General features: G+C 42.1%; 1 protein-coding gene across 1 annotated transcript in view; it reads right to left on the bottom strand.

Annotated features, from left to right (window-relative positions):
- Positions 1-448: 448 nt before the first annotated feature.
- LOC133952363 (WD repeat-containing protein 49-like) overlaps positions 449-26,611 on the bottom strand; it is a 28,109-nt gene continuing 1,946 nt past the window's right edge. Inside the window, exons 4-19 of the mRNA XM_062386776.1 lie at positions 26,127-26,435; positions 24,513-24,686; positions 23,978-24,061; positions 23,737-23,829; positions 23,451-23,622; positions 19,593-19,760; positions 18,861-19,009; positions 17,654-17,887; positions 16,463-16,627; positions 14,381-14,496; positions 12,425-12,555; positions 6,488-6,589; positions 6,222-6,284; positions 4,703-4,893; positions 2,215-2,412; positions 449-807 (exon numbers count right to left, since the gene is read on the bottom strand). Of these exons, the coding sequence (XP_062242760.1) occupies positions 676-807; positions 2,215-2,412; positions 4,703-4,893; positions 6,222-6,284; positions 6,488-6,589; positions 12,425-12,555; positions 14,381-14,496; positions 16,463-16,627; positions 17,654-17,887; positions 18,861-19,009; positions 19,593-19,760; positions 23,451-23,622; positions 23,737-23,829; positions 23,978-24,061; positions 24,513-24,686; positions 26,127-26,435 (2,481 nt within the window). The 3' untranslated portion in view covers positions 449-675. The remainder of the gene's footprint in view (positions 808-2,214; positions 2,413-4,702; positions 4,894-6,221; positions 6,285-6,487; positions 6,590-12,424; positions 12,556-14,380; positions 14,497-16,462; positions 16,628-17,653; positions 17,888-18,860; positions 19,010-19,592; positions 19,761-23,450; positions 23,623-23,736; positions 23,830-23,977; positions 24,062-24,512; positions 24,687-26,126; positions 26,436-26,611) is intronic.

The following is a 26,611-nucleotide window of genomic DNA, read 5'->3' as shown; positions in this document are numbered from 1 at the left end:
GCAAGGTGTAATCTGAATGTCTACCTCCAGTGGCCCATGTGGTAAATGGTGAATATATCCAACAAGGCATGCGGGCCACCTTACGTTATTCCTGTGGCTTACCTCTGACCTAGATCTGGCAAACAGGGAGTGATCCTCCCAATTGCCATCAATCCATATGTGGGCCAGCTGGCCGGACGACAGTGTGGCAGGGTGACAAAGAAGTATTTTGTGAGGTCACAGTGACCTTTACCCTCCAAATTCTAATCAATTATCTTTCGTGAATGTAACATAAACATTCTAAAGTGAATGTTTGTGCCAGATGTAAGGACTTCCCTTTGAGTGATCGTGTTCACCAAAATCGAATCAGTCTCTTCAGGAGCCCAACTGAACATTTGTACCAAATGTGAAAAAGTTCCCTTCAGGCACTCTTGTGAGATTGTGTACATTAGAAAGACGGACAGATGGATAAACCCAAAACATACTATTTTATTTATGGACAAAAACACAGTGCAGCTTTATCATACAACAAAGACAGCATGAAAATATACATTTACAGCATTAAACAATTTAGCAGTCATCTCTGAAATCTGGTTCATTGTTGTCAACGTGTGCCAGCCCCCTCCTCCTGCACATCTTCTATAACGCTGTCTCCCCCCTCTGCTGACCTGTCGGGTCTCGGATCATGACCATGTCTCACTGGGAGATGGAGGTGACCTCCCCCACCGCTTGTCCGATGTTTTCCTGTCGTCCGGCGTCTCTCTGGTCCTGCTCAGGTTCATGCTGGGGGAGCAGCCGTCCAGGTCTGTCCGTGCACCACAGCTTCTCCTACACATGATGGACAACGGTGGAGAAGAGATGAGGCGAGGTTATTGTGAGGGACAGCGTGCGCTAGTTTGCGAGATTACCTTGTGGACACAAAATGATGTACTTTGTCATAATCAACAGATTAGCATGCAGCCTGTGGTCACACTAAGGACACATGAATCAAACTGTAGTGAGAAGCTGTTTAATGTGAATGACTGAGTTTCCTCCTTCACTCTGAAACATGTTCATAATTAACACAGTATCCCTTGATAAGCTGTTGTGCTGAATATGCATGTGCCTGCTTTATTTGACCTTCTGAATTCCATCTCACAAAATGTATGATTTCATAGCGTGACACAGAAATGTGGCCTAAACCCTCTTAAACGTTACAAAAATGTAAAATTAGAAGGGCAGTCGAGAGCGCATACCTTGACACTATCTCACCATTTTAAAGAAAGTTTAAAAAAAAAGATGTTGCTTTCATTCATGCATGTTCTTCTTCAGGTTATGATCCATTTTCTGTTTGTTTGTGTCTGTGTGTGTTTGTTTCTGTGTGTGTTTGTGTGTTTGTGTGGGCCTGAGGCCAAAACATCTGGTCAACTCACTAACCACCAGCACGCTGCAGACTGGAAGGTTCAGGGCTTCACCCAGGCCACGCCCCCGACCGCTGTACGTTTGAACAGTTAAGGCCAAATTATACTTGTGTTGCACGGACGCACGCAAGACACGCAACACGCCCCTTTCGAGCCCTCTGGCGGCTTGCGTGCGTCCGCCAATTTTTCTAACTATACGACAAAACGACGCGGGCCTCACGCAGCCCGCAAGGCTTGTGATTGGTCGGCTGACTACATCCCGTCCGGAGTCTAGTTTCCGGTTTCATGCCCCACTATACGCGGAAATCACGGAAGATTGAGAAGAACGAAAATGGACCAAATAGAAGAGCACTTGGCAGAAGAGATCCGAAAGTATGACCACTTGTATAACCCGTCACTGACTGGCAGATTTGTCCGCCAGATATAGGCTATGAGGAGCCGGAGTGGCGATGTAAATAAACATTCGACAAAGAAGAAGACGTCTCTTCTTTGTGTGTTTTGTTTTCGAAAAAAAAAGTGACTCCGCCTAGTGTTCTGGCGGTGAATTGCGTTGCAACACGCGCAACACGTTTAGGAAGCATAAACCAAAACGGATCCGTCGATGCAGCTGCGTGGCCTTCCGTGGTTGCAGTCGCAGGACTATAATTAGGCCTTTAGGAGCTAAGGCCCTGACCTTGACAGTTAGGCACCGAACAATATGTCTGCCATCCGAAACAATTGATTCCACACATGCAGTGGGTTATGTTGTATATTTCAAGCTACTGCAGTGCACTGGAATGACCTGTGTTTGTCCATTTATGTGTGTGTGTGTGTGTGTGTGTGTGTGTTTGTGTACCTGTCCGAACAGACCGATGGTATCTCCGGGCAGAAAGCTGAGCGCCACGCAGCAGTCTGACGATGCTGAGAGAAGGAGGAGCCTGTTGCCATGGACACACGTCTCCAGGTGAGTCACTCGATCAAGGTGTGGTCGGAAACTACTCAGTAGGTTTGGAGGTTCTTTGGTCGTTCCGTTACCCGGTTCAAGTAAATAATCCTGAGGGAATGGCGGAGCAAAGGAGTGGATTACTGAACAGTATATTACTATATGATTATAATACCATCAACTATTAATGAATAAATATGAAGTACTGTCTCCAAACATGGAAACAGTGAAGGGTCCAACTACACCTATGACCTGCACCCGATAGATTCTACTAGCTGTCAATCACACCGTATCCACGCCCAAATGCATTACCTTGTTAAACAGTCTATTTGACTCTAAATGGGATTCAAATTTACTAAATGAACATCATACTGTATTGAAGCACACTTCAAACTCAAGATTGAGATCATAACCTCCTTACAAAAAATGTTTACAGACGTTATAAATCAAGTGAAATGTCGGGTAATTTTCTCACAGACGTCAATGGAAACAACAGACTTCTTTTTGTGACCAGAGTCTCCCTCTGTTGGTCATTTGAGAGAATACAGGATTCAGGCACTTCCACATTGGCTTCAAATGAATAAGAAAGCTACTGGAACACGTTTTGAAATGACTTCAGTGTTATAAAATGTTAATTACTAGTAATCATAAGAAATAATTTATAGCCAGTTTAAATGACAGTTATGACTGACTGACGGTTACTCTTCTTCAGTGTTTGAAGTTACAGCTCACTGCCTTTCTGAGACAATACAAACTTCATTACGTTATTTTTCACATGTTGAGTAATATAAAAAAAATAATTGCCACAATCTACGGCATAATGTGAATGTGAGAACTTAAACTGAACTGCAGTAATCCTGTGAGGGAGAGGACAACACTGTATAGGCTACTGTGCAATCCTGTTAGTCATCCAGCTGATTCCAAAGCACGTGCCAACTTGCTGTAGGACAGGATTTCTACCAGAACAGTGAGCTCACCCAACTTTCTTCTTCTCTGCTACATATACACATTTCCATAAATTAAACTGGGAGCCAAATGAGACGCACCCATCTGAATGCATCTCCTCTTATAAATGGCGACAGAGTTGAGCTCTGAGTATTGTGGCAATAATACCCGAGAGGGGGTTCTTTTTACTGCGATTATGAGCATGACAGTGATGCCGCTACGCCTCAGAGCAGTGGCACAATCCCTGTCTCCATGATCGGAGTCAAAAAGTCAAAAGGTCTCAGTGAGGTGTCAGGAACTCTTCAGTTCCCAAGTGTTCATGGGCTGAAGTCAATCTGTGATCAGAAAATGTATTCACAATTTTTTCCTTCTTCTTATAGAGGTGATTATGAAAAAAGATGAGATATAGTCAACCATTTGTTTTTCCAAACCTTTAACAATGATTGATTATTGTTTCCTTTTTTTAATGCAAAAACTCCTTTTATTCATTCTAGCTGCTTCTAGAATTTGAAATGCATGGCAGCCATTTTCCACCAGCAAATTAAAAAAAGGCGAATGCTAAGTAATGAGATCAAAAACATTGCTAAAAAAAATAATGATATATGATCAATTGAAAAGATGAGAATGTTAATTGAAGCTATGACATAGTTAATTGAAATGATGAGATATCTAATTTAAAAGATCAGATTGTTGAATTAAATGATGAGAAAGTTAATTGAAATTACGAGATTTTAATTAAAATCTCAAAATTGTATGTTTATGAGATTAATATAATCTTAATTATTAATACATACATTTTTATTAAGATTCAAGAAACTAAATTGAATGTCTTCATTTAAATATTAATAATTAATAATTAAATGGAATTATAATATGTTGATAGTTATTGATTGTTATGGCAGTTAATTACATAGAGAATATATCTAAAATTATGAGATAGTAAATTCACACAATGAGAACGTTAATGATAGTTAATTGAAATGATCAAATAGTTAATGAAAATTATGAGATAGTAAATTGAAATTATAAGAAAGTAAGTCACAATTATTGGATCGTACAAATTATCGATAGCAAATGGTTATGATGAGATTGTTATTTAAAATTATAAAATAGATAATCAGTGTAATGAGATTTTTTGTCAAAGTGGCACAAATGGTCTTCCATACATTACAATTGATGGTATCAGTGGATATTTTTCTAAGTGATTGACAGGTGTGTCTGTGTAAGCTGTTTGGTGCTGTGGTTTTCAGAGGGAACGACATTATATGTTATAGAAAAACTGAGGCTCACTTTTTCTTCATCATCTATGACAGTTTGTGTCCTCATGTCTGTCTCTCCTTCTGGCTCTGTGTCCACATTACCTCTCTGTCTCGGCCACGCTTCCTCATGGGGGCATGTACCTTTCAGTGGGGCCCACTGCAGATCACAGAAACATGTAGAGTGTGTGTACACCTACCTGTATGTCCCATGTCTTCAGTGTACCCTCTCTATCGGCAGTGACTAAGTATTTCCCACGAGGGCTGACCGTCATGATGATGGATCCCAGGTCTCTGCTGTGAGCTGCGAACTGTCCCACAAGACGACTGTGGACGGTGTTCCAGAGCCGGACCACACCCGAACCCCCGCACGACACCAAGTCTGCACCACCTGATGGAGTTTCAGACATACCGCTGCTCAGACTGCCTGGGACAGTGTCTGTGTGTGGAAGTCAGTTGCCTTTTCGAGTTGAATATGAATGTCGGGGCTTATGGACACTTGGATGACACCACAGAAGAAGTGTTCACCCGTTACTTCAATTTTATTGGATTTGGCTGCGACACTTTTTACCCCTGAAACTCCAAAAGTGTTATGTGAACAAACACTTCCCCCACCCTCCATCGGCACAGTGGTAAGTAGATAATGAGTTAATCTTCATTTTTCAGTGAACTATCCCTTTAAGGCAAAGTGTCTGAACTGCAGGGTTCTGGGCACGTGTTCCCTCTTTATATGTGGTAATCCGTCATTGGTCCAATCGCTGATCAAGTTTTGTTTTGTCTTTCTTTTAACCGAGCAGCTTCAGCCAGAAGCAGCAGCTACTGTCAAAATAACTGAGAATAGATCAAACTGGAGAACAGGTTTTGATAAAATGAAAAAAGGATAAGTAAAGTTCAGGGTTTCAGAGGCTGTGAATGAAAGAAGCTAAAAAAAACTTGAAAGGAACGAAACACATCAAACTATAACTGATGTGGAGATACTGAAAAAGATGGATTAATGTGCAACTGTGTATTTCAACAACAAAGCAAGGCTGTGTATGCAGTCAACTATAACTGTTCAAATAACAGGCTGCGTCTACCTTTACCTGAAATGTATTGGTTTGCAGACAGGCGATTATCTGACGCGTATGGCTAATTTGGCTGTGGTATTCGCTAGCCTTTTTTAATATAGAGCATAGAAAACGTATTCCCATTGAACTGAGAAAATTAATGAACCCGTTCATTTTGTACTTTGTATTACGACCAGCCAGGGAACTTCCTCGTTGTTCAAACATTATATCGTTAGAGGAAAAGACTACAATAAATCATTTTACCCTCTACTGCTTAGTGCTGTCTCTACTTCCTTTAATTGGTCTGAACGTCTGAATTATCTAAAAGATGTTTTTACGCTGAAAACTATCTGAACCACGGTTCAGACTGAGATCAGCTCTTGTGGTAGGGAACATTTTTGGTCCATTGGTCCACCAACTGTTAAAATCAAACAAAATTGTGCCACAGGATCATTTGTGTTTTTTTGCGATTCTTGTGCCAAAGCCATCATTTGCTTTGTCGAGGGCAGGAGATTATAAATAATCTGTCTTCTTTTGCGTACCTTTCACACCTTTTATTTTGGTTCAGACTAAACTGACAAGTCCAAAGGTCCAGACCAAACAAGGCAGGTGTGAAAGTTCCCACAGTCAAACTTTGACTTAGATTACACAGCAAATAATTTCAGTATTTCACCTGCAGCAGCAGATGTGCGTCCTGGAATAAAGAACAGTCTGGTGATGGCGTCAGGGGAGTCAGCTAGAAAATGACAGTTGAACAAAGTATTAAAAGTGGAACAGAAAAATAAGTAAAGTGAGAAAGATCACAGACTGAAGAACAAGAAAATAATTGGAATGCCAACGTAATTTTGTCTTTAAAAATGAATTGCACTAGTCCATATACTCTTGGGCTTAAAGAAGAGTTTTGCAGAACAAAGAGTTTGTTGGAAAGATTTGTGAGACCTTGCTGCTTCTTGTTGTCTTCCTGCTCAGGAGGTGGCTGCAGTTTCCTCAAACATTTTTCTGTGTCATTGTTCCACACGATAATCTCTCCATCGTAGCTTCCTGCAGAAGGGAGACCAAACAAAAAGCAGAAATCTTTTCAAAAACTTTCTCAGAACCGCTCTTTGATTTAACAGCAGTTTTGTATTGGAAAATAAATTTCGAGGCTTTGTGAGCTTCTCAAAAGAAATAGAAAAACAGACCAAAACCTTTGGTCGACACACCAGCTCATACTTTCTCTGTGCTGCTGAATGATGCAAGTCACTAAACCACTTTAAAGATGATAAAACTCCACATCTGTCCCCAGCTCCCATCTGTTCCACCACTCAGCCCTTAACCTCAACAGAAAGATCTTTTTAGAACAATCTTCATCTAGCGTGTCTAGGTGTGTGTGTGTGTGTGTGTGTGTGTTTGTCTCTCTATACTTATGAGGGCCAATTTGGTTCTATAGCATCATTATGAGGACATTTGACATTGTGAGGACATTATAGCTGGTCCCCAAAAGGTCAAAGGGCTGTTTGAGGGTTAAGACTTGGTTTTAGGATAAGAATTAGGTTTAGATTAGGGTGTGTTAGTTGTGTTTGTTTGTGTATGCGTTTGTGCAATAGGCAGCATAAAGTTTATTGAGGGTGTAGATCTCCTGCATTATTCATGCAGCCCAGGGCCACCATCTGTATTTCAAGTGACTTTTATCATGCTCTTTGTGTGTGTGTGTGTGTGTGTGTGTGTGTGTGTGTGTGTGTGTGTGTGTGTGTGTCAGAGGCGGAGAGGAGTAGCAGGGAGGAGACTGTGTAGATACCTGCATCATCAGCACAATGTTGAATTCAAAGATGTAAATGGGTTATTAAATGAAGGAAACATCCTCTATCCATTAAATAATTCCGGAAATGTCAGCCTCTGTCTGTCTGTGCGTGACTCGCATATCTCCAGAGCCGTTCATTTTATCAGTTTCACATTTGGAATGTGTATTAATTAGAGCCACAGAAAGTTTGGGCAGACTTTATACACAGTGTATGTTCCAGACCTGGAAATTGACTTTCATCTGAAAACTCAAAGTCCCTCACTTGTCAACAAAGACATTTCAAATATACAGTATACTGTATTTTTTAAATCGGAGCATCCCCTGCGTGAAAAATATGTCACTGCTGTTATTCACTTTTCAGATTTCTATTTCCAAAACACTTTGGCTGTTCATCCAAGTTCAGATGAGTTTTTCCCTGGTCGCTTGGAAGGTACTCAGCCAGGGAGGATTAAGGGATCCGAGGAGGTTGTGACTGAAGGAGTTACACACAGGACCCCTGTGTGTACCCGGGCGCGCGTGTGTGTATGTGTGTGTGTGTGTGTGTATGACAGTGTGTGTGTGAAGCCGAGCGGAAAGACTCTGAATATGGATGAGGAGGCTTTAGTCCCACATCAGCCAAACGTTCCTGCTGCAACTTGATTCAACTTCTTGGGAAAACAAACAAACAGACGCATGCGCACGCACAGACGACACGCACACACACAAACACACACACACGGTCCTGAGCACGTGTGTGTTCCCAACTGAACTTTTAAATGACTTTTGTCACTTGGCGGCATTAACACATCATTTGGCAGAACTCATGCTTTGATGTGAGAACCTGCTGCAAGCGTGAAGAAATCTGCTGCCAACTGAAAGTAAAGCGTCACCACTCTTACAGAAGAAGCCTTTGTGCTCGACGGATTAGAGGAAGAAAGAATTTGCAAATATCGTTATTGGAGAAAATAATGCCGTTGATAGCTCTGATGTCTTTGTTACATTATTTACATTCGATCGTTTTTTGCAATTTGTAATTTACGAGCACGATGAAGACTTTTGTGTGTTGTAAATTATTGTATTCGCAAACTTTTTTTAATTAAGTGCAGTCTCTCCATTTGAATAGAGAAAATGAATGAACCGTTTCAGGTCATTAGTTTTTTTGCCGCTGAATTATCATTATGTTATTAGTATCAGCAAAATGAACATTCTCATTGTTCAACCATTACATCCAATGAGGCGAGGACTGGAACTAATCCTGTGCTCTGATTCAGTTGCCCTTTCTTCTTCTGTTGTTAAATGCTGTCTCAACGTCTTGAAATTGTCCGGGTAATGGTCAGAGGCTCCTTAACGCATGTTATTTAGGTTCCGACTAAACTGAAAAGTCAGAAGGTCCGAACCAAACACGACAGAATGGCCCCTTCGAGTGTGGAGATTAAAATATTGGACCTTTTTTCATATTAACCCAAAGGCCTGTAAAAGAGAGGGAGTAATATATAAGGAATTTATGAACAACATAATTTTATTGATTTTGTTTTGACCAAACACCAGTTGTTATGATCTAAGAGAGAGTCACATTAAAAAAAGTGAAAAGTTTGATCCACACAAAGTTTTCATGAGGAAATTCACTCCATTTTATGTCTTTTTCCAGGAACCCATCAACTCACTTCCAAATATATGATCAGGTATATTGCTGTTATAGTTTATAATATAAAATAATATTTATGACTTGAACCTTTTGCATTCATCAGACAGGTTGCCAAAACCTGGAGAAGTGTTGGCTGAATGACAGCAGGTTATGAATAAGAGAGAGAGAGAGCACACAGATAGGGTGATTTCTGCAGGCGAGCTGCAAAATGTTTCTTGCATCAGCTATTAACCGAAGGGTTCAGTGATTCGGTTTAAGCCTGAAAACGCAACACATTTCAGAGATCTACGCAAATAGACACATACTGTAAATTGTTATTCTCTCTTTCTGGCACACACAGCCCCCCGACTCTGCAGCATTAACACACCGAGAGACACACACACACACACGCTTGAAAGACAAAAAGCGCTTCCTCTCATTTCCTCTCACCCCCACTGAGAGAGCTCTGATAAACATAATTTAAATCTGAGAATTTGGATTAAATTGAAGGTGGTGGGGGCAGCATGGGACTCTGTGTGTGTATGTGTGTGTGTGTGTGTGTGTGTGTGTTTGTGTGTGTGTGTGTGTGTGTGTGTTTGTGTTTGTGTTTGTGTTCGTGTGTGTGTACGTGGGTGGGGAAGAAATGAAACAGGCTAAAGTCGAGGTAGGGAATGAACAGAAATGAAGAAGTGAAGAAGTAATGAAGTCAGTTTTAAAAGCAGGAAGGAGAGAGGCGGCAGTGGCGAGAGGAGCTGAACACAGTGTGAGAGTGAACACTGAACAAGTTTCCAAGTTCAAAAATTAATTTTGTTTCTTTTGTTCCAGCTCCGACTGTTAATATCATTCCAAAACTATAACTCCTTCCAGCTTCGAGAACACCCACTCTCTTATCTACCTTTTCATCTCCATCCCTCACTTTATCTCTCTCCCTCTGTACTTATCTCAGGGGTCGATGCGTCTTGAAAGACCAGAGAGGGTCCTGCGCTTTATGACTGCTCTGTCTGCTCTCGCACCGGCCTGATAAACTGAAACCGAACTTTCAACACGTGACCAACAAGCGATACAACTTTTACAAACTGAAAAGCGTTCTCGGGCAGATTGGGTTCAAAGTGTTTGTAGTTTGATGGTTATAGAAAGGGAACAGTGACTGGAGGATCGCCAGTTCAATCCCTCAGGCAGAAAAAATCGCAAATCAAAACAGTTATGAGAGCTGAGGGGCTTCACTGCTATTTCAAAGTCTTCACTTAAGACCTTCATGGGCCGAGTCATTTGGTTGCACGTTGATTTTCTTCACGTAACAGGAGAGTTTCTTTGTTTCCCGCCCATTGTCGCTGGTTGGTCCTGAGCAGATCAAGCTCGGTGAATCCAAAGTGCCACAAGGTTGAATCCCAGGGTCCCAAAAGAAAGCACAAAACCATGCTCACGAAAGTTTTCGGAGACAAGCTTTCATGTCTTGCACGAACTCACAGACGTGGAAAAAAAGATGGAGTGATTGAAGAATCGCAATGCAGGGACAGAAAAAACTGATCTAAAGCTCACAGCATTTCTGCACTTTAATTAGAGCGTGTGAGATTCTTCAGGACTCCATTTCCATTTCATATATCACTGAGTCCCGGCGCTGAGCTGCATGATGGCTTTCACTGCAACCCGGGATAGATGTGTGGAGCGTGTGGTTTGATTCGCTTAGTGTTACAAATGTTGTGCAACAGCAAAAACGTAAAATGAAACTAAAATCCCCCAAATCCTGCAGGTCCAACCTCTTACTTAAGATAAAAACCGGAGAGGAAATGTGTTGTTCTGAGTAATTGCTCCTCTAAGCTCTTTGTGGTTATCGGGCCTAGTTATAGTTATATTAACTCCATCCCCCCGTCTTTCTCCCCGTAAAAAAGAAAAAGATTTACCCACTAAAGAGTAATGCACTCACACACCCACCCACCCACACAAACACACACACAGACACACACGCAAGAAATTAAAATGAGGTGTAAAGAACAGGAATAACTTTAATGAGATGTGTTCTTATTATAATCATATCTTGATATCTCTCTGATAGCATATGTGTGTTTTTTCACAAATCTTTCTTGACCTTTACAGTTCACCTACCTACATTCACAGTTATAATTACAATTTTAATTAAGAAGGAACTTTCCAATTAACAGACTTTGACATGTTCATTGTGCGGGCAGATGACAGCTCACAACAAAGAGAGGGGAAGCTGTTGTTCCTCTGAGGAATAAAACACTGGGTTATGAGAATAAGGCTGCCAAGAGTAAATCAGCAGCGTATAGCTCATAATCACAAAGGGCAACAGGGAAATGCGCTGATATAAATGATTCTGACTGTTCTGCTCCAAGTTAAAACCACACAAGACGAATTTAATGAACTTACACAAATGTTCTCATAAATCTGACTGTACGTCTGATAGAGCATACATGTTGCCTGGTGTTTACAACTGTCCGAATGGAAGTGTGCATTCGTTTGGACGTGAATTCTGAGATCCAGTACATCAAGTCTCTCATATAAAAACCACAGGACCACTTCTAGCAGAGCGACGTGTGGAGCACGAGGTCTTTGATAACAACACCACTAACTTCAATCAGCAGATAAGTGCTTCCAGTTATTTTTCATTCCACCCGTATTTCTTTTCGAAGATTAATTTTCACTTCCCGGCCTTTGTTTTTTTTCTCTCTTCTTTTCATCTCTCTCTCTTTCCCGCTGCATGAGCCCTCGTCCTCAGTTTAAATAATGAAAGTGTATTTTGGAAATGAAAGACAGCCCACAGCACGACTGCGGAATGGAAAGTTGACGTAGTACACACAGCGTTAACTAACAGTTGGTTAGTAACTGTTGATTTCTCACATTCTGGGACTCAAATTAAAGTAATCAGTAAACACAAGAGGTGTTTAAAATGTGTAAACAGAATTTTCTATTTGCGTCATCAGCTTGTCTCTCTCTTACTGTTGCATCATTAGCTATTTGAGTGCCACCCACGTAGCTAGTTCATTAGCTTCGTCAGCGGCATGCTATCCTGGATTCAGTTGACTGGGGAAGGATCCATCTCTTGGATTCCTTGTTGCTGTGGAATGGATGGAATGGATTCATCGGCTATATTTGAAAGAGCCTTCTAAAAGTTGCATCGCTATGATTCAATGGATCTTTGGGCCCTGGAATTTAGGCACTTCATCCAGATAAGTGTTTGGAGCTGAACCAGATTGCCCACACTCATAGATGTTAGTTTTCGAAAAATGACAATTCCGAATTAGAAAGAAAGAAAGAAAATTCCCGGATCTACTCCTTCTTCTCAAGATCCGCAGCAAAATACAATGGGTTCTTTCTTGGCCCATCCTTCCACCGTGTTCAGTGGAAATCGGTTTAGTAGCTTTTTGTTTATGTAACCCTGCCGACAAATCCAACCACAACCAACCACAGAACAGTGCAAACAAATGCAGGGGCGAAAGCATGACCTCCTGGGCAGTGGTTATGAAACACTCACCTGTGACCAGAGTGTGTGGAGGCTGGAAGGCGGCACAGAGCACATCACCGCGATGTTGGGCACCTCCCTTCCACTCCGAGGGCTCAACAAAAGACTGCGAGAAGGAATGCAGCCGGAACACTGTCAACATCCTGCAGAGAGGGAGGCACGGGGAGAAGGAGGTATTGTAAGAATGTTTCAAACAAAGAGGCTCCAGTACACCACACTGCCAGATTAAGATTAAGATTAAGATACATTAAGATACATTTATTTGTCCCAAACACATGCACAGACATGCAGGTAAGGAAGTTTAACCTATGCTTTTAACCCATCTGGTGAAGGACACACAGAGCAGTGAGCGACCATGTACGGCGCACAGGGAGCAGATGTTGGGGGAGTAAGGTGCCTTGCTCAGGGGCACAAGGCAGGGTAGGGTGAATCCTCCTGGATTTTTGGACAGATCAATCCAGGTTCGTCTTTTTGTTGTTTCTCCGTGGAGTCGAACCAGAGACAAACCTTTTCTGAGCATATGAGAGGCCTCGATATGCATCATGGGGTTTGATATGGACGTTTTCTGGAAGCTGGTGGAAGGAGAACGAAGGAGAGCAGCTGAAGTCTTGTGCAGACGATTTAAATGTAGACTTGAGGCATCAAGGAGACCAGAAGGTGGAACATATATACAAACGCTAACAGACTTACATGGGCAAGTGTCGGCTCCCCCAGTCTGAAGATGTCTCCCACAGCCTCCCCATATATCTTCCTCTACTTGTGTCATCCATTATAACAGGGAATCCTTGAATGGCGAGAACTGCTGTCACTCTTTATGTAACATGTAGATGTTCACATCTTGTTGGATAGATAAGTCTAAAGTATGTATAATCACATTGTGTCCGTGCGTCTTGCCCCTGGTGTTAAAAGAAAGAGTTGGAGTTTGCTGGCTCTTTTACTGGGACATCTGAATAAGATATAAAAGTCCATGAGCGTAGAGACTACAATGTACTGCTAGTTGGCCCATTATCTGTTAACTGACCTTGGGTGCTGCTGGGAGAGAAGGGAGTATGTGTGGAGTTAGACAGGCACTACAATCCTAATGTGATTTCTTTTTTATTGTGCTTATGGGGCTGGACATGAAATGGAAAATGATGCAGTGGCGTACAAAACAGAGGAATGTGTCTGTTGATGGGATGTGGACATTTCAACCTAGATGATTTCCTAAAAGCATCATAACACAACAAGGACTGAACCGTGTCTCAGTGGGTGTGAGGGAGCATTGTTTTCTTTTGCTGCTGCTGATCTGTCGTCTATGATCTCTAAACGGTTTGTTTTTATATAGCATGTGCGTGTGTGTGTGTGTGTGTGTGTGTGTGTGCGTGCGTGTGTGTTTGGTGTGTTTGGTGTGTTTGTCTGGGTGGAAAAGAGAGGGAAAGACAGAAAGGGAGAGAGTGTATTAACTTGTTGATGCTGAGTTCACTGGGTGTGAAATTATGAGGATGAAGATGAAGATGAAGAGCAGATGTAATGTGGGTGCACACACACACACACAGTTTGAGGCAGTCGTACTAGAGTGATTGGGAGCACCCCAGAGCATTCAGACTCGTTAGAGTCCAGATGTCTGTTTGGCTGTATTTTTGGCAGTCTGAGGGAACACCCACACACACACAAACAAACACACACACACACATATACACAAACACACAAACACACACACACACACACACACACACACACACACACACACAGTAGTTCTTGCATACAAATATTCTCATTCTCAATCTTTGACAAGTGCAATGTTTTTCTCACACACAGTCGATGAGGGTGTTGCAGCAATATCACGTCTAAAATGATGTTTTGTGAGCATTACCATTTTTTTAGTATTTCAGACTTTGCATGTATGCAATAAATGAATAAATGAGTGCAACAGAGACTGCACACTGTAAAACAATCATAATCCCACGTGCATACGCACTTCTTTACTACCTTTCCCAGCCCATCACCAGAATGCTCCTCTTCAGCAGCAGGACCTGAGAGATCTCCACAGCTCGACCCAGGCCGGCGTTCATTCTGTGGAGGCAGCGGCCATTAAAGTCCCACACCTGCAGTACATAAAACAAATGACAAATCTATCACAACGCCAAATGTGCTTGGTTTCAAAACACACCCACATGCCAACGGACAAACACAACTTTGTCAAGAAGTTTGTTACTTCAGACATGTTTTCAGTGTTATGGCTTTTAGTCCATTACCAGCTAATCGTCTTGATTATGAAGATGTAACCAAAACAGTGATACTTACTGTTGTATTCAGTTTTGCAAGAGCAGACATGGTTTTGATAATAGCTTTGCGGCTCCTTTGGCAGTTAAACTACTATTCTACTGTGCTTCCATTAGGAGTCAGGTAATATCTGAGACTATCCAATTTTGCATGATGACGCAGATTGGATGTGTGTTCTGGAGTTGCATTGTCAAAAGAATTGATGAGGCTGATTATGTTGATTACACAATTATTTTATTTATCGAATAATTGCAGTTAGGTCACTGTGTGATGCATTTGGAATCTGACTTGTACCTAGAGTCATATAATAGTGCCTATTTGAAACTAAATAAAAGAAAAAGAAAAAGCTGTGCGGGGCAGGATCCTGCTACATGCCTTTATGTGCACTCATAGAATTAGGTTACAAGGAAGGTTGTAACTTTTTTACTGTAATTTGAGCAAATACTAAACACCTTAACAAGGACACAAATATTCTGATATCAACCAGATTAAGATAAAATAAATTTGAAAGAAACATTGCCATGTAAACAGCACTTTGAATGAGGTTGTGTTCAGAATAAATAATGATGGAACTAAAACATGAGGAGAATTCTGACCTTAGTAGCATTATGTATATATCGATATGCTATTAGCAATAGATTAATTATAGCGGATATACAGTTAAGTGTTCAGAGACAGCCACAGTATAGATAATGGGTACTCTAATATACAGTAATGACATAAAATTCATATTTTACAGTTACTGAGAGGGAGATTGTTAAAAAATCTGGATCCTTTCATTTTTGTTGGTTTTGGCGTCTTTTCAGACAAAAGCGGCAGCGTTTCCATTTTCTCCAGTTGTGAAAACCTTGGTCTAACCATCACGTGTGTTTATTAAGGAAGGAATGAAATTAGGAGCTGTTTGTAGGATGCATTGCGATGAGGTCATGTATATTTTTTGTTGCTGTATGATTTATAATATGACAACATTATAACTTTGAAGTACTGTTCATATACTTTTGTTACATGTAATTCTACAATATGTAGTTCCAAGGTTATGGCAATTTCATTCTAAAAGCTAAAGAGGGGCGACGTTCCCTCGAATTGTTCCTTCTTCACTGGGCCAACATCAGATATCAATCAGTTGCAAGGCCGATGTTAAATGTCACATTACAAGCCTGATTCCACTCACTGTGAAAGTTTGCCGGCTGAAAAATGCCCTAAAACATTTCATCTGGCCTCACAGGTGGTGCGACCCGACCAATGACTTAAAGAATAATGAGTACAAAAAAGTTTCTTCCTAATTGTCTCCTTTGCTGTTGTAGGTCACAAAGGATTAAAGCAGGATTAAAATTAGACCATTTCATAACTAGTTCAGAACTCCTTGTAGGACGTTTCAAGCATCATCCATCTTATGTTGCATTGGTGCCATCAACAAGTGGAATGTGAAGATAAACTATAAATCAAGACTTACACCATATAAGCAGCTTCAGTGACAGGAGCCCCTTGCAGCTGTTTGGGCACTGGGTCTGAGATTGAACGGCAAAGCCCTTCATGGTTCCCCTTCATCAGTAGAATTCAACAAGTCGTGTCAGATTTGACAGTGACATGGTTTTGAGTGAATGGAATTCTTTTATCTGAAAAGCCACTTAACCTTCTTTTCATCATCTTCTTTCTCATCACCGCCTTGTTTTATAGACCGTGTATTTCATAATTTGCATTTCTATGATGTCTGACCCGCAGCTCTACGGTTCACCGCTGAATCAGTGAAGGTACAGTATATGTGTGTGCGTGTGGCAGTGCACTTACTTTGACCTCTCCGTCAGCGCCTGCGGTAAACAGCCGCGTCTGCGTACCGTCCAGGACCATGGTGGAGATCTCGGCGTCGCCATGACAACGGTGGAACTGCTTGACCTTTTGGCCGGTGTCGGCCTGCCAGCAGATGACAGAGGAGGCAGAGTCACTGCTGACTACCTGCACACGCACACACGCACACACAAACACACACACACACACAGTCCCACACACACACACACACACACACACACACACACACACACGTTGAGAGGAGAGATCCATCATGGAGAGTTTGATCACTTTTATTCCACTGATATATTCTTTCCTGAATCTCACAGAGCCAAACAACTCCTCACTTTGTGTCACTGTCTTTGAGGCATGCATGAGAATATGATAATAACGCGTCTGCCAAGTGGAAATAAAAGCAAGAGAAAAACAATCAGGAGTGGATGCACTTTATAAAATGAGATATTCATATGGGATGTATTAGCTATTATTTATTCTCTCCTTAGTGGGATACTAATATAACTGTGTAAGTGTGATACAAAGGAGACAAAAACATAACAATTTGCTCATAAGAATTCTCAAATACAAACATTTTAGAAATTTGTCTGTCTTTGTAAAACCAAATCAAATAATCCAAATAAATGTATCCCCCAGGTAGTCCAGCTTACTTCCACAGTCCAAAGACATGCAGGTTAATTGGAGACCCTAAATTGCTCATAGGTCTGAATGAATTGCGTGTCTCTCTGTGTCGGCCCTATGATTACCCGGCCTCGTGCCTCTAGCTGGGATTGGCTCACGCCCCCCAGTGACCTTTAAAAGATATGGGATACAGATAATGAATGTTTGAGGAAACTAAATTTCTATATAGCTGTTGTTGTGTAGCCTTTGATAAACATTGAATGATCCTCAACAGGAGATGGACACGCTCCAAGAAAATGACAATTTGAACATTTGACAACTGGGAAAACAAACGCTGCTGCTACTTAATGGACCACGAGGTGTTTTGTCAACTTCTGCCAGGAATAAAGTTCAAAACTCAACTAATCATCAGGATCCGAGTTTTCTGCTCACTTACTAATTATACTACCAAATAGTCTATATAACACATAACCATTCTCCACACTTATTGAAATGTACCTCTGGACAACAACAGAAAACTTCTGAATGAGATGAGAGGGACTCAGTTTCCCAGCATACCTGTCTGAACAGACTGTTGTACAGCACACAGGTAACAGGGTGTTCGTGGCTGCTGGTCCTCCTCTCCTCCTTCGTGGTCTCCAGCAGAAGAAGCAGGCTGTTGAAGGAGAGCAGGAGGAGATGACGCTCCTCGTGGAGGAACAGGAGGGTGTGTGTGTCCTCCGGTGTCTTTGGGAAGACGCCAGCCAGACGGTGAACACACTGCTGACTGGGCACGTCCCACAGACACAGGACCTAGAAAAAGGATGAAGGTGTACAAGTTTGTGTTTTGTAAGGGGAGAAGCTACAATTACTGCCCTCTGGTTGTAAAAAAAAATCTGACTAACCTGAGGCAACTGTGCCATTAACCTTTGACATCTTTAAAAAATGCAGACTTGCAAAAAGAGGATAAAAACATGTTTTGTGAGGTCACTGTGACCTTAAACTTTAAAGAGCCAATATCTCATCAGTTGCTTCTTGAGACATCTGTAAATCTGTGACAGATATCGAGGCGTTCTTGAATTATCGCATTCACAAGCCTCCTCGGAAACAGAATGCCTCCAGCCACCAGGTGTCACAGGTGCAGATGCATAAAAACAAACTTTAAACCTTCTACTGTGAAAACCAATGTTTATATAAAGACATTGCAAAGGGAACCAGACAATACAATCATCGCTGAGAAGAACGGTTACCATAGCAGCTCTGCACAGCACGGTACTGTGCCACTCTCTGGACTTCACAAAAACTCTGCCATGTTGCTTCCCGACACAGACAAGATGACTGTTGCCGTTCCAGAAACTCTTGCAGAGGAAACTAAGGTAGAGCTCTCAGAGTTTCTTGAATTGGCAGATGGTGTTTGAGGAGAGCGCAGACGGATCATAAATCGCTTCTAAAATATGCGTTCTCTTCAGCGAAGCCAAGGAGAATGCAACATTCACCGAGCTACAACAGGGAGAAGAAAAGCAACACAAGCACCAACATCCTCCTTAAATCGGAGAGAAGGGAGATTTAAAGGTGATGTGGGGCTCGGCTCTTTCAGTAGAAACAGCGAGAAACAGCCGCCCAATCATCTCCACCGCACTCTCCCTTCTCTGCAGTAATTACAGCGAGTTATCACAATTAATATTACAATGAGAGGGCTCTTCATCATCACATTATCTTTACCACCAGAGTGTCACACACACAGAGAGACACATGCATGCACACACACACACACACACACTCCTACCTTATCTTTGGAGTAGCTGAGCAGTTGTTGCTTGGTCTGCATGAAGCGAACTGCGAGGACAGGGCCCATGTGCCCGCCGAGCACACACACCGGCTCTGAGGTCACGTACGGGTTCCACACCAGGACCTGATGATCCACGCCTGCTGTGGCTACAACCAATCGGAGCATCCCAAATTAGCAGGGCGGCTAACGGCACTTAAGAACAAGAGGCCATATTGTTTTAGACGCCCAGAAACCTGAACCTGAACCGAACTGCTGTGCCCACCATGACATCACTTATTGGTTTGTGAGCTGCTGTTTTGAAGCCTCGAGTTTGGCATTTGTCGAGCGCTATCATGCTGTTTGAAACGAAGTGAATGAGATAGTATGATTAGCTAAATGAACATCGTGCTGTGTTGAAGAAGAATTTAAACCACAGATTGAGACCATAAAGGAAAAGGAAAATGTTTACCAATGTAATAAATCAAGTTAAAAGTAGAGTGCTATCGATGCGGTTTTCTTTTTGGAGTCGCCCTCTGCTGGGCATTAAGAAAAGACAGGTTTTGGCACTTCCGCTTTGGTTATTGGTCATTTCACCTTAAAAAACTTTTCATGAGCCACAGCAAACATAATCAAACTAACATGAGTACTTCTTGTGAAAAGTAAAAAAGGTTTATATAACATTGATGAAGTAGCCATAATATATATATATATATATATATATATATATATATATATATAATTTCATCCTACCTATTAGATTGAGTTTACGGTGATGGTCCACGTCCCACACGCCCCTCTTTGTAAAAAACGATGTGGCTCGAAGACTGCGGCTCTCTTTTTCCCACCAGCCAATCACCAGGCTGCTCTGTGGTCTGGTAGTGCACGACACAAAGGCCTCCAGTGAGTCCAGGTAACGCACTGCAGGAAGCGGGAAAAAGATTAGTTTGTGACAGATACTCTGATTCACTACATTAGTAACACTGAGGAAGAACAATTCTGCCATCGATGCCGTGAAACTGTATGCGAGTGTAGCATGTATTAAAAGTATTATTTAATTCCGCCAGAAATCCTTCTGTGTTTGTTAATTAATGATTTTGCACTGTGTGTTTCACATGGGTTTGGCGCCCTCTGTTGGTCGCGAGTGGCTATTGTATTTATCCTCCCGGTTTTCACCAGAATGTTCTAGATCTGGCTGAGACCGGTACGTATCGTTTACAGCGCGACACTAATGTGTAAAGTTTGTTATTTAAGTAATCTGTAAGTTGTTTAAAATGTGTCATGTGTTTCATACGATCATATTAGTCGAGTTGCTTCATTATTTTATGGTTTATTTTCATTTTTGAGTTAGTTCAGAGTGTTACAGCAAGCTAGCAAACATGTATTAAGTTTGCTAGCTTGCTTGTGTAAGTGCGTAGGTGTCCGTCATTTTGTGTCGTGAAGAATGCCTTCTGAACTGTGTATTTCTTTTGTTAGGCATGTGACCAAATGATGAAGGTTTTCTGTTCTTTTGCTGAACCTCTGAAAAGGTATGTTTTGTTGCATAAGACTCGTGTTGATTTTGGAAATATAAGATTTGATTATTTTAATGATGTGTTTCATTGAATGTGAGACATTCAAAGGTAATTGTAAATTATAGTTTTGTTATTTATTTTTATGAATACTTTGACTTTATTGGAACTTATTATTTCTTATATAGGTCTTTTTGGTTTTATTAGACATGAGAATGTTCTAGATCTGGCTGAGACCGGCATGTGACCAAATGATGAATGTTTTCTGTTCTTTTGCTGAACCTCTGAACAGAAATAAAAGTCCTGTGTCAAGAAAAGAACAATTCCTGGTCATCCATTTTTAGTCACACCACAGAGAAAATCATCACCAGAGAGAGACCGGTTACACGAACAACACAGCAGACACACACAGACAAGTTATTCGCCTCTTGTTTATGTAGCTAACCCTAACCCTAACCCTAACCCGTAAACATTTAAATTATAAATCTGTTGTTTAAACTGTGTCGCCACCAGGGACTCATGAGACAGCTGCTTTCGGATCTAACACTGAACAAAGCAAAACAAAGGTTATATTTCTATGATAAACTGGGACTGACACGTAACATCTGAAAGTACAGATCACCTGCATGCATTGCAAATACTTCCACCAAGTATGTGTGTGTTTATTGTTTTTTTCTTGTTTGTTTGTCTGTCAGAATCATAGACTGTATATAAAGATGGATGCTGGATCTCCACCTGCTCCTGCTATCTAGAAATGAAGCCAAAAAACAACGGATACGAACGCTGCCATCTTGTGCATCTGGAGTCTACAGTATGTTACTGTCAAATTTTTCTTGTAAGTTCATTTTGAATTACTTATTTGATCCAGGGTGAAATAACATGATTGGCAGATGATACTGAGTCCCAATTGGTCGATAGCAAGTATCGGCGGGAGCTCTTTACCACAAATCTGCCCCCTTACAGCTACTAGGCAGACTCTGGCTCCAAATGCACAACATGGCATGGTTCGAATGCAGGATATTTTGGTTTCTTTTCTGGACGGTTGGAGGACGTGGGGACACGTTGTCCATCTTTATTTACAGTCCATGGTACAGAGGTGTGAAGAGAGGAAAGGCCACTGTTTTTTTTCTCCACGCGAAAGAAGCAACAATGAGAAAGAATTTACTCATGTGACAGAGGGATTAGATTAGTTCTAACTTCAACAAATTTATTTTAAAAAAAAAATACAGATTTTGATGATGACACACTGTTAATCTATTTCATTTCTTCAATTTAGACACTCCTCCCTGTTTTTCTCCGCTCTGTGCTCAGTGCGCAGTGACCTCATGCTCATGCTGCGTCGCAAACCAACCAATCCACCGGCGCTCACAGCGGCACACAATTACGCCGGTTTGATTTGCTCACTGGTATTACAGAAAATGTAATGGATCTTGCATCACCATCTGTCTCAATTAACACTTTGACTGAGGACAGTTAAATTGGATGTCGCATGCCTCTATTAGAAGCTGCTTAGCTTTCAAACACTGCACAAGTAGCTGTGGGTTTGCTGAGATGGCATGTGACAGTCGCGGGTCAAGGATCGGCCGCATCGCCGGGGCCAATAATTACGTCTGATTCCATTTCACACACAACATCTTCTCCCCGCCCTGTGAATTAAAAAGATCTGTGGGTTTTCAGACGGCGTCACCAACTCATCATTGATTAATGAGGCCGTCTCGCTTTCACCGACACGCACGCATCATCAAAATCTGTTTGTGATGCAGACCCAGATACACAACATCTGCCTCAGCCAGCGTTGCAGCTAACCTCACACTTTTCCTCCCTGCTGCCCCTCTCCTCCTCCTCCTCCTCCCTTTCTTCTCCCTCTTCCTCTCTATCGTGGCCCTGTGAGCCCGAAGGCTTGAGGAGGTCTGGATAACCAGCCATGTCTTATAGTACACAACCCACTCATACTGCAGGGTGGGCAACTTCAAAAGAACAGCACCAGCTCCCCAGAGGTATGCACACACACTCATACACCCGCTCCCTCTTTTCCTCTCTGAAAATACCACACACATACGCAGACATGGGAATCCTCAACTCACTCTCTCTCTCTCTCTCTCTCTCTCTCTCTCTCTCTCTCTCTCTCTCTCTCGCGGTTTCACACACACACACACACATCCTGCTAAATTTCAATTAGACAGCGCTTTTAATGCTTCTGGCATTGTCCCCACTGTTTTCCACTGATTTGTTGTTATCTCTTTGTTTTCCCATTTGTTGTGCTTATTTATATGTGCTGTGTTCTTGTCCCACCCACCCCTTCATCTGGATCCCCCCCCTCTCAGCCACCCTGCAGTCTCAGAGCGCCGCTGCCTCTGCTGAATCATTATCAAACAGCCAGGCGAGCCATCAGAAACTCGGCGATGATGCAACCAAGACACAACTAAGCGACCCTTTTGTTGCTAGAGCTGAGCCGAAGCGGGGGGGGGGGGGGGGGGGGGTCTCAGGGGGCCCGACCTTGTGCCCGAGACTTGCCGCCAATATTCAAAACTTTGGCTACGCAAAACTATAAAGTGGATGACTCAGGAGAGGCAGCGTGTGTGTGTGTGTGTGTGTGTGTGTGTGTGTGTGTGTGTGTGTGTGTGTGTGTGTGTGTGTGTGTGTGTGTGTGTGTGTGTGTGTGTGTGTGTGTGAAAGCGCTGAAAGCGCAGGTGTTTCCATGGTGTTGCATAAGCCGTTACTGTAGTGACAGTGAGAGAAAGAGAAACGAGCGAGCGAGCACAGTGGCTCTGATCCCAGGTGTCAAGGTGGAAGTGTGTGTGTGGGGTCTCCTTTCTCTCCGTCAACTCAGACACTGATTTAGTTTCATTGCTTTCATTGTGTTCGACTATTCAAATGTTTTAGTTTTGGCCTGAGGCCCTGCAGGTGAATGCAGCTATCTATGTAACAAGGGCAGCAGGATATCGATCAAATGATTGTACAGCCGGCTCTTTCTGCTGGGCCTCTCATTTACTCACTATATGTGTGTGTGTGTGTGTGTGTGTGTGTGTGTGTGTGTGTGTGTGTGTGTGTGTGTGTGTGTGTGTGTGTGTGTGTGTGTGTGTGTGTGTGCATTTCCTACCTTTTCTAACCCAGGCAGGTGCGTGTACTCGGTGTGTAACGATGTAACAGGAGATATGTTTTCCTCTGACCAGCTCATCCCACAGGACTATGTCTGCAGAATCTGAGTCCGTCCTCTGACTCAGTCTCTCAAACAGAGAAATCTGAGCTGAGGTGAAATGTAAAGCGCTGACCTGGGAAAAGACACACAGACACACACAGACACACACACACAGCGATGGACTGCTGAGCACATGCAGATGATGCAGGAAACAATCAGAATCAGTCTTCCTCCCACAGTGTATTACCTGTCCTCCAATGTCTCCTATGGTGAGAACAGCCTGGTCTGGGTTAGAGGGATCGGCCCAGTAGTCGAGACACCAGGGAGTGTGCGTCAAACCCTAGAGAAGATAAGAAGTTGCGTGTGCAATGTTACATGTAAAAGTTAGTATGTTGTGGATGATTAAAACAACAGAACCATAACATTAGAATAGATATGTTTATTTATTGGTATTATTTTGTGTAATTTATCGAAATGAAAGCTGTTACCTGGACTTTATACTTGCAGCTGAAGTCCTGTTTCAACAGTATGTCATAAAAACAGACCTCCTTACTTGTAAATGACACAGCTATCTGAGAAAAGAAGGACGAGTATGAGTAATTGGATTCATCATTATGACAAAATAAAAATTTGAAAAATGATGCAGAAGCGTCATGGATCTAAATCGTATCTGTCGGACGCAAATTAGTGGATTAAAGCCTTCTAATTAGAAATAAAGATCAATAATTGATGCTTTCATTACAGAAAACTGAATGTTACTTTTCTGAACATTATGCAAAAGCTGTGTGGCCTTGCAATGCCATCAACCACTAATCAATAATTAATTGATTGAGTGAAATGCTTGTTTACTTCATTACCCAACAACCGAGACCACTTATCAATATTCATTTGTAAATTAATTTCAAAGAAATAGCACTTTTTGAACTATCGGTCCTGATAACCAGACATGGCAGCAGGTATCACTCATTGGACGGATCGATGTGAGTCACTTCGTACAAATTAAAAAGTTTCAAAAGTGATCACCATGTGGATGTTGTGCAGCAGCACCACGTCTGTGGCCCAGAGGTCTTTGGGTGCGACCGTGCAGTTTTGCAGTCGATGTGTGTGTGTGAGGGACATGTCCTCTTTGTCTCGCAGCCCGACACTTCCTCCTTTGCTCAGAGTCACATACTGGCCTGAGCTCTGCAGGTACAACACCTGTGGGGACCAGAGGACATCACAGAACAACAATGTGTTTTCCACTTGTGTAAAAACACCTTAAATGCTCTCTGCAATGCAATTTGTGCGGGAGCGGATCCATGTAAAAAAAAAAAAAAGTTCACATGAAATATAATAACTGCAGACAAATTCATTTCCCACAGCCACCTGCAAGCTTTGTCAGAGTGGTGCGTCAAACATCTATCCCTAATCATTTTATTTACCAATTACCAGTCACAGGTATGATGAGTTCCTGTTACGTGCTGTATCTCAAAAATCCTGCTGTAAATTACTTCTGTCTATTTCATATTGTTGAGTGGCAATAAATAATTTTCCTAGCTAAAATTGGGAGATTTTACAATGGGAGCAGGACCTTTACATTACATTAAGTATATTTGAAAAAATTCAAGAAGACAAATGGATGAATCTCTAAATTGGAATAGGGACAAACCTTCAGATCAGAAAAGGACGAAATTGTGTAAACATTTTTGATGTACTATCACATTTTAAAGCTGCCATGGCTAATATGTCAGACAATTTTTTACCTTGTGCAGCCGGCACTTGTACACAATGAAAATTCGGAGTAAGTCTGTGCACTCCCTCACTGCAACAAACAGCGTAAACAGATATGAACAAACCGGTGAACAGAGTGTCTAGCAGACACAAAGAAATATTCGCACTAATCTGGTCTCATGTTTCCGTTTCCAGCCGCCTGACGACTGAATGTTCAATTCTCATTGTCCTGTAAGCTCAGTTTTGGCCTCCACCAGCTCATGAAGGAAATATTTTTCTCTTTAGCTTTTTTAAAGACAGACAGGTCTTTGCAGCACCAAACTTTGGAAACAGCTTGCAACTAATTGGTGAACATGGCACAGTGTTTAGCAGCTCAAGAGACAGATATTTTCCTCTGGAGTTGGTGGAGACCAAAATGGAGCTATCAATTAGTGCAGCTTTAAGTGTAACTGTTGTATTTACCTTGCTTGAGTCCAGCCACATTACTGACAGAAACCAGAAATGAGTCGTCTAAGCTGCTTTAGTCTGTCTGACTTTGTATGACTCTTTGAAGCCTCCAGCCGAAAACAACCCGCACAACATTCTGACATTTTGACATTCTCAGGGTTGAAAGATTAAAGTGGTGAGCCATCATTTTATCCCCAGCGCTAGACACTTTACACCAGCCACTTCATTTACATATTAATTGATAGATGTTAAACAAGTCCAGAGATATTTATCCCAAAGGAAGTGTACCATTTTGATGAACGGGAACCTAATGCTTTTGAACGTTTCCTCGCACAATGTTTAACAATGATGAATTCCTCCGAGTCAGCAGAGATTTAGATTCTCCAGCCAGTTTAAAAATGTTTTTTTTTGATAAAGTGCCACAGAGGATCCATTTGGTTACGACAGAGAATGTGCTCCGAGACGTTAACCACCTTTTACCTTCTGGACCTGGTCCCGATGGGGGCAGGTCAGGGTGCGGGGGGGCTTCCAGCACGGCACTGTGCTGGGTCTGTTGTTCTTCACTTTCTCCGAGAGCTCCAGCAGCAGAAAAGAGCACAGGCCTCCCCAGTCGACGCGTCCCTCGTCCTTCACGGCATCGCTGTCCAGAAGGAGGCCGCGGTGCTCCTGAGTGACAACCACGCTGTCGAACAGGAGGCCGTATTCCTCCCTGGAGCCGCGGCCGACTGACGACCAGGCCAAATCGATGAATTCAGTTCGGGACAGGGAGCGGGAAGCACCCAGGGGGTCCTGCATCAACATCAACAGGATTATGAGACCTTGCATTCAGACACAATGTGCCGCAGCCTCTGTATTTTGAAGGTTTGCTATTGTGGGATGCGGAAAACATAAATCTGAATATAACTCCTCTTAAAGTATTCCCAATGTGAATGAAAAGTGTCTGAATGTAAGGTTGTTATTAAACC

Source organism: Platichthys flesus, chromosome 4 (genome assembly GCF_949316205.1).
Source record: "Platichthys flesus chromosome 4, fPlaFle2.1, whole genome shotgun sequence".
Taxonomy (NCBI): domain Eukaryota; kingdom Metazoa; phylum Chordata; class Actinopteri; order Pleuronectiformes; family Pleuronectidae; genus Platichthys; species Platichthys flesus.
The sequence above is the reverse complement of the archived record's forward strand: the minus strand, read 5'-3'. Positions and strand labels throughout refer to the sequence as shown.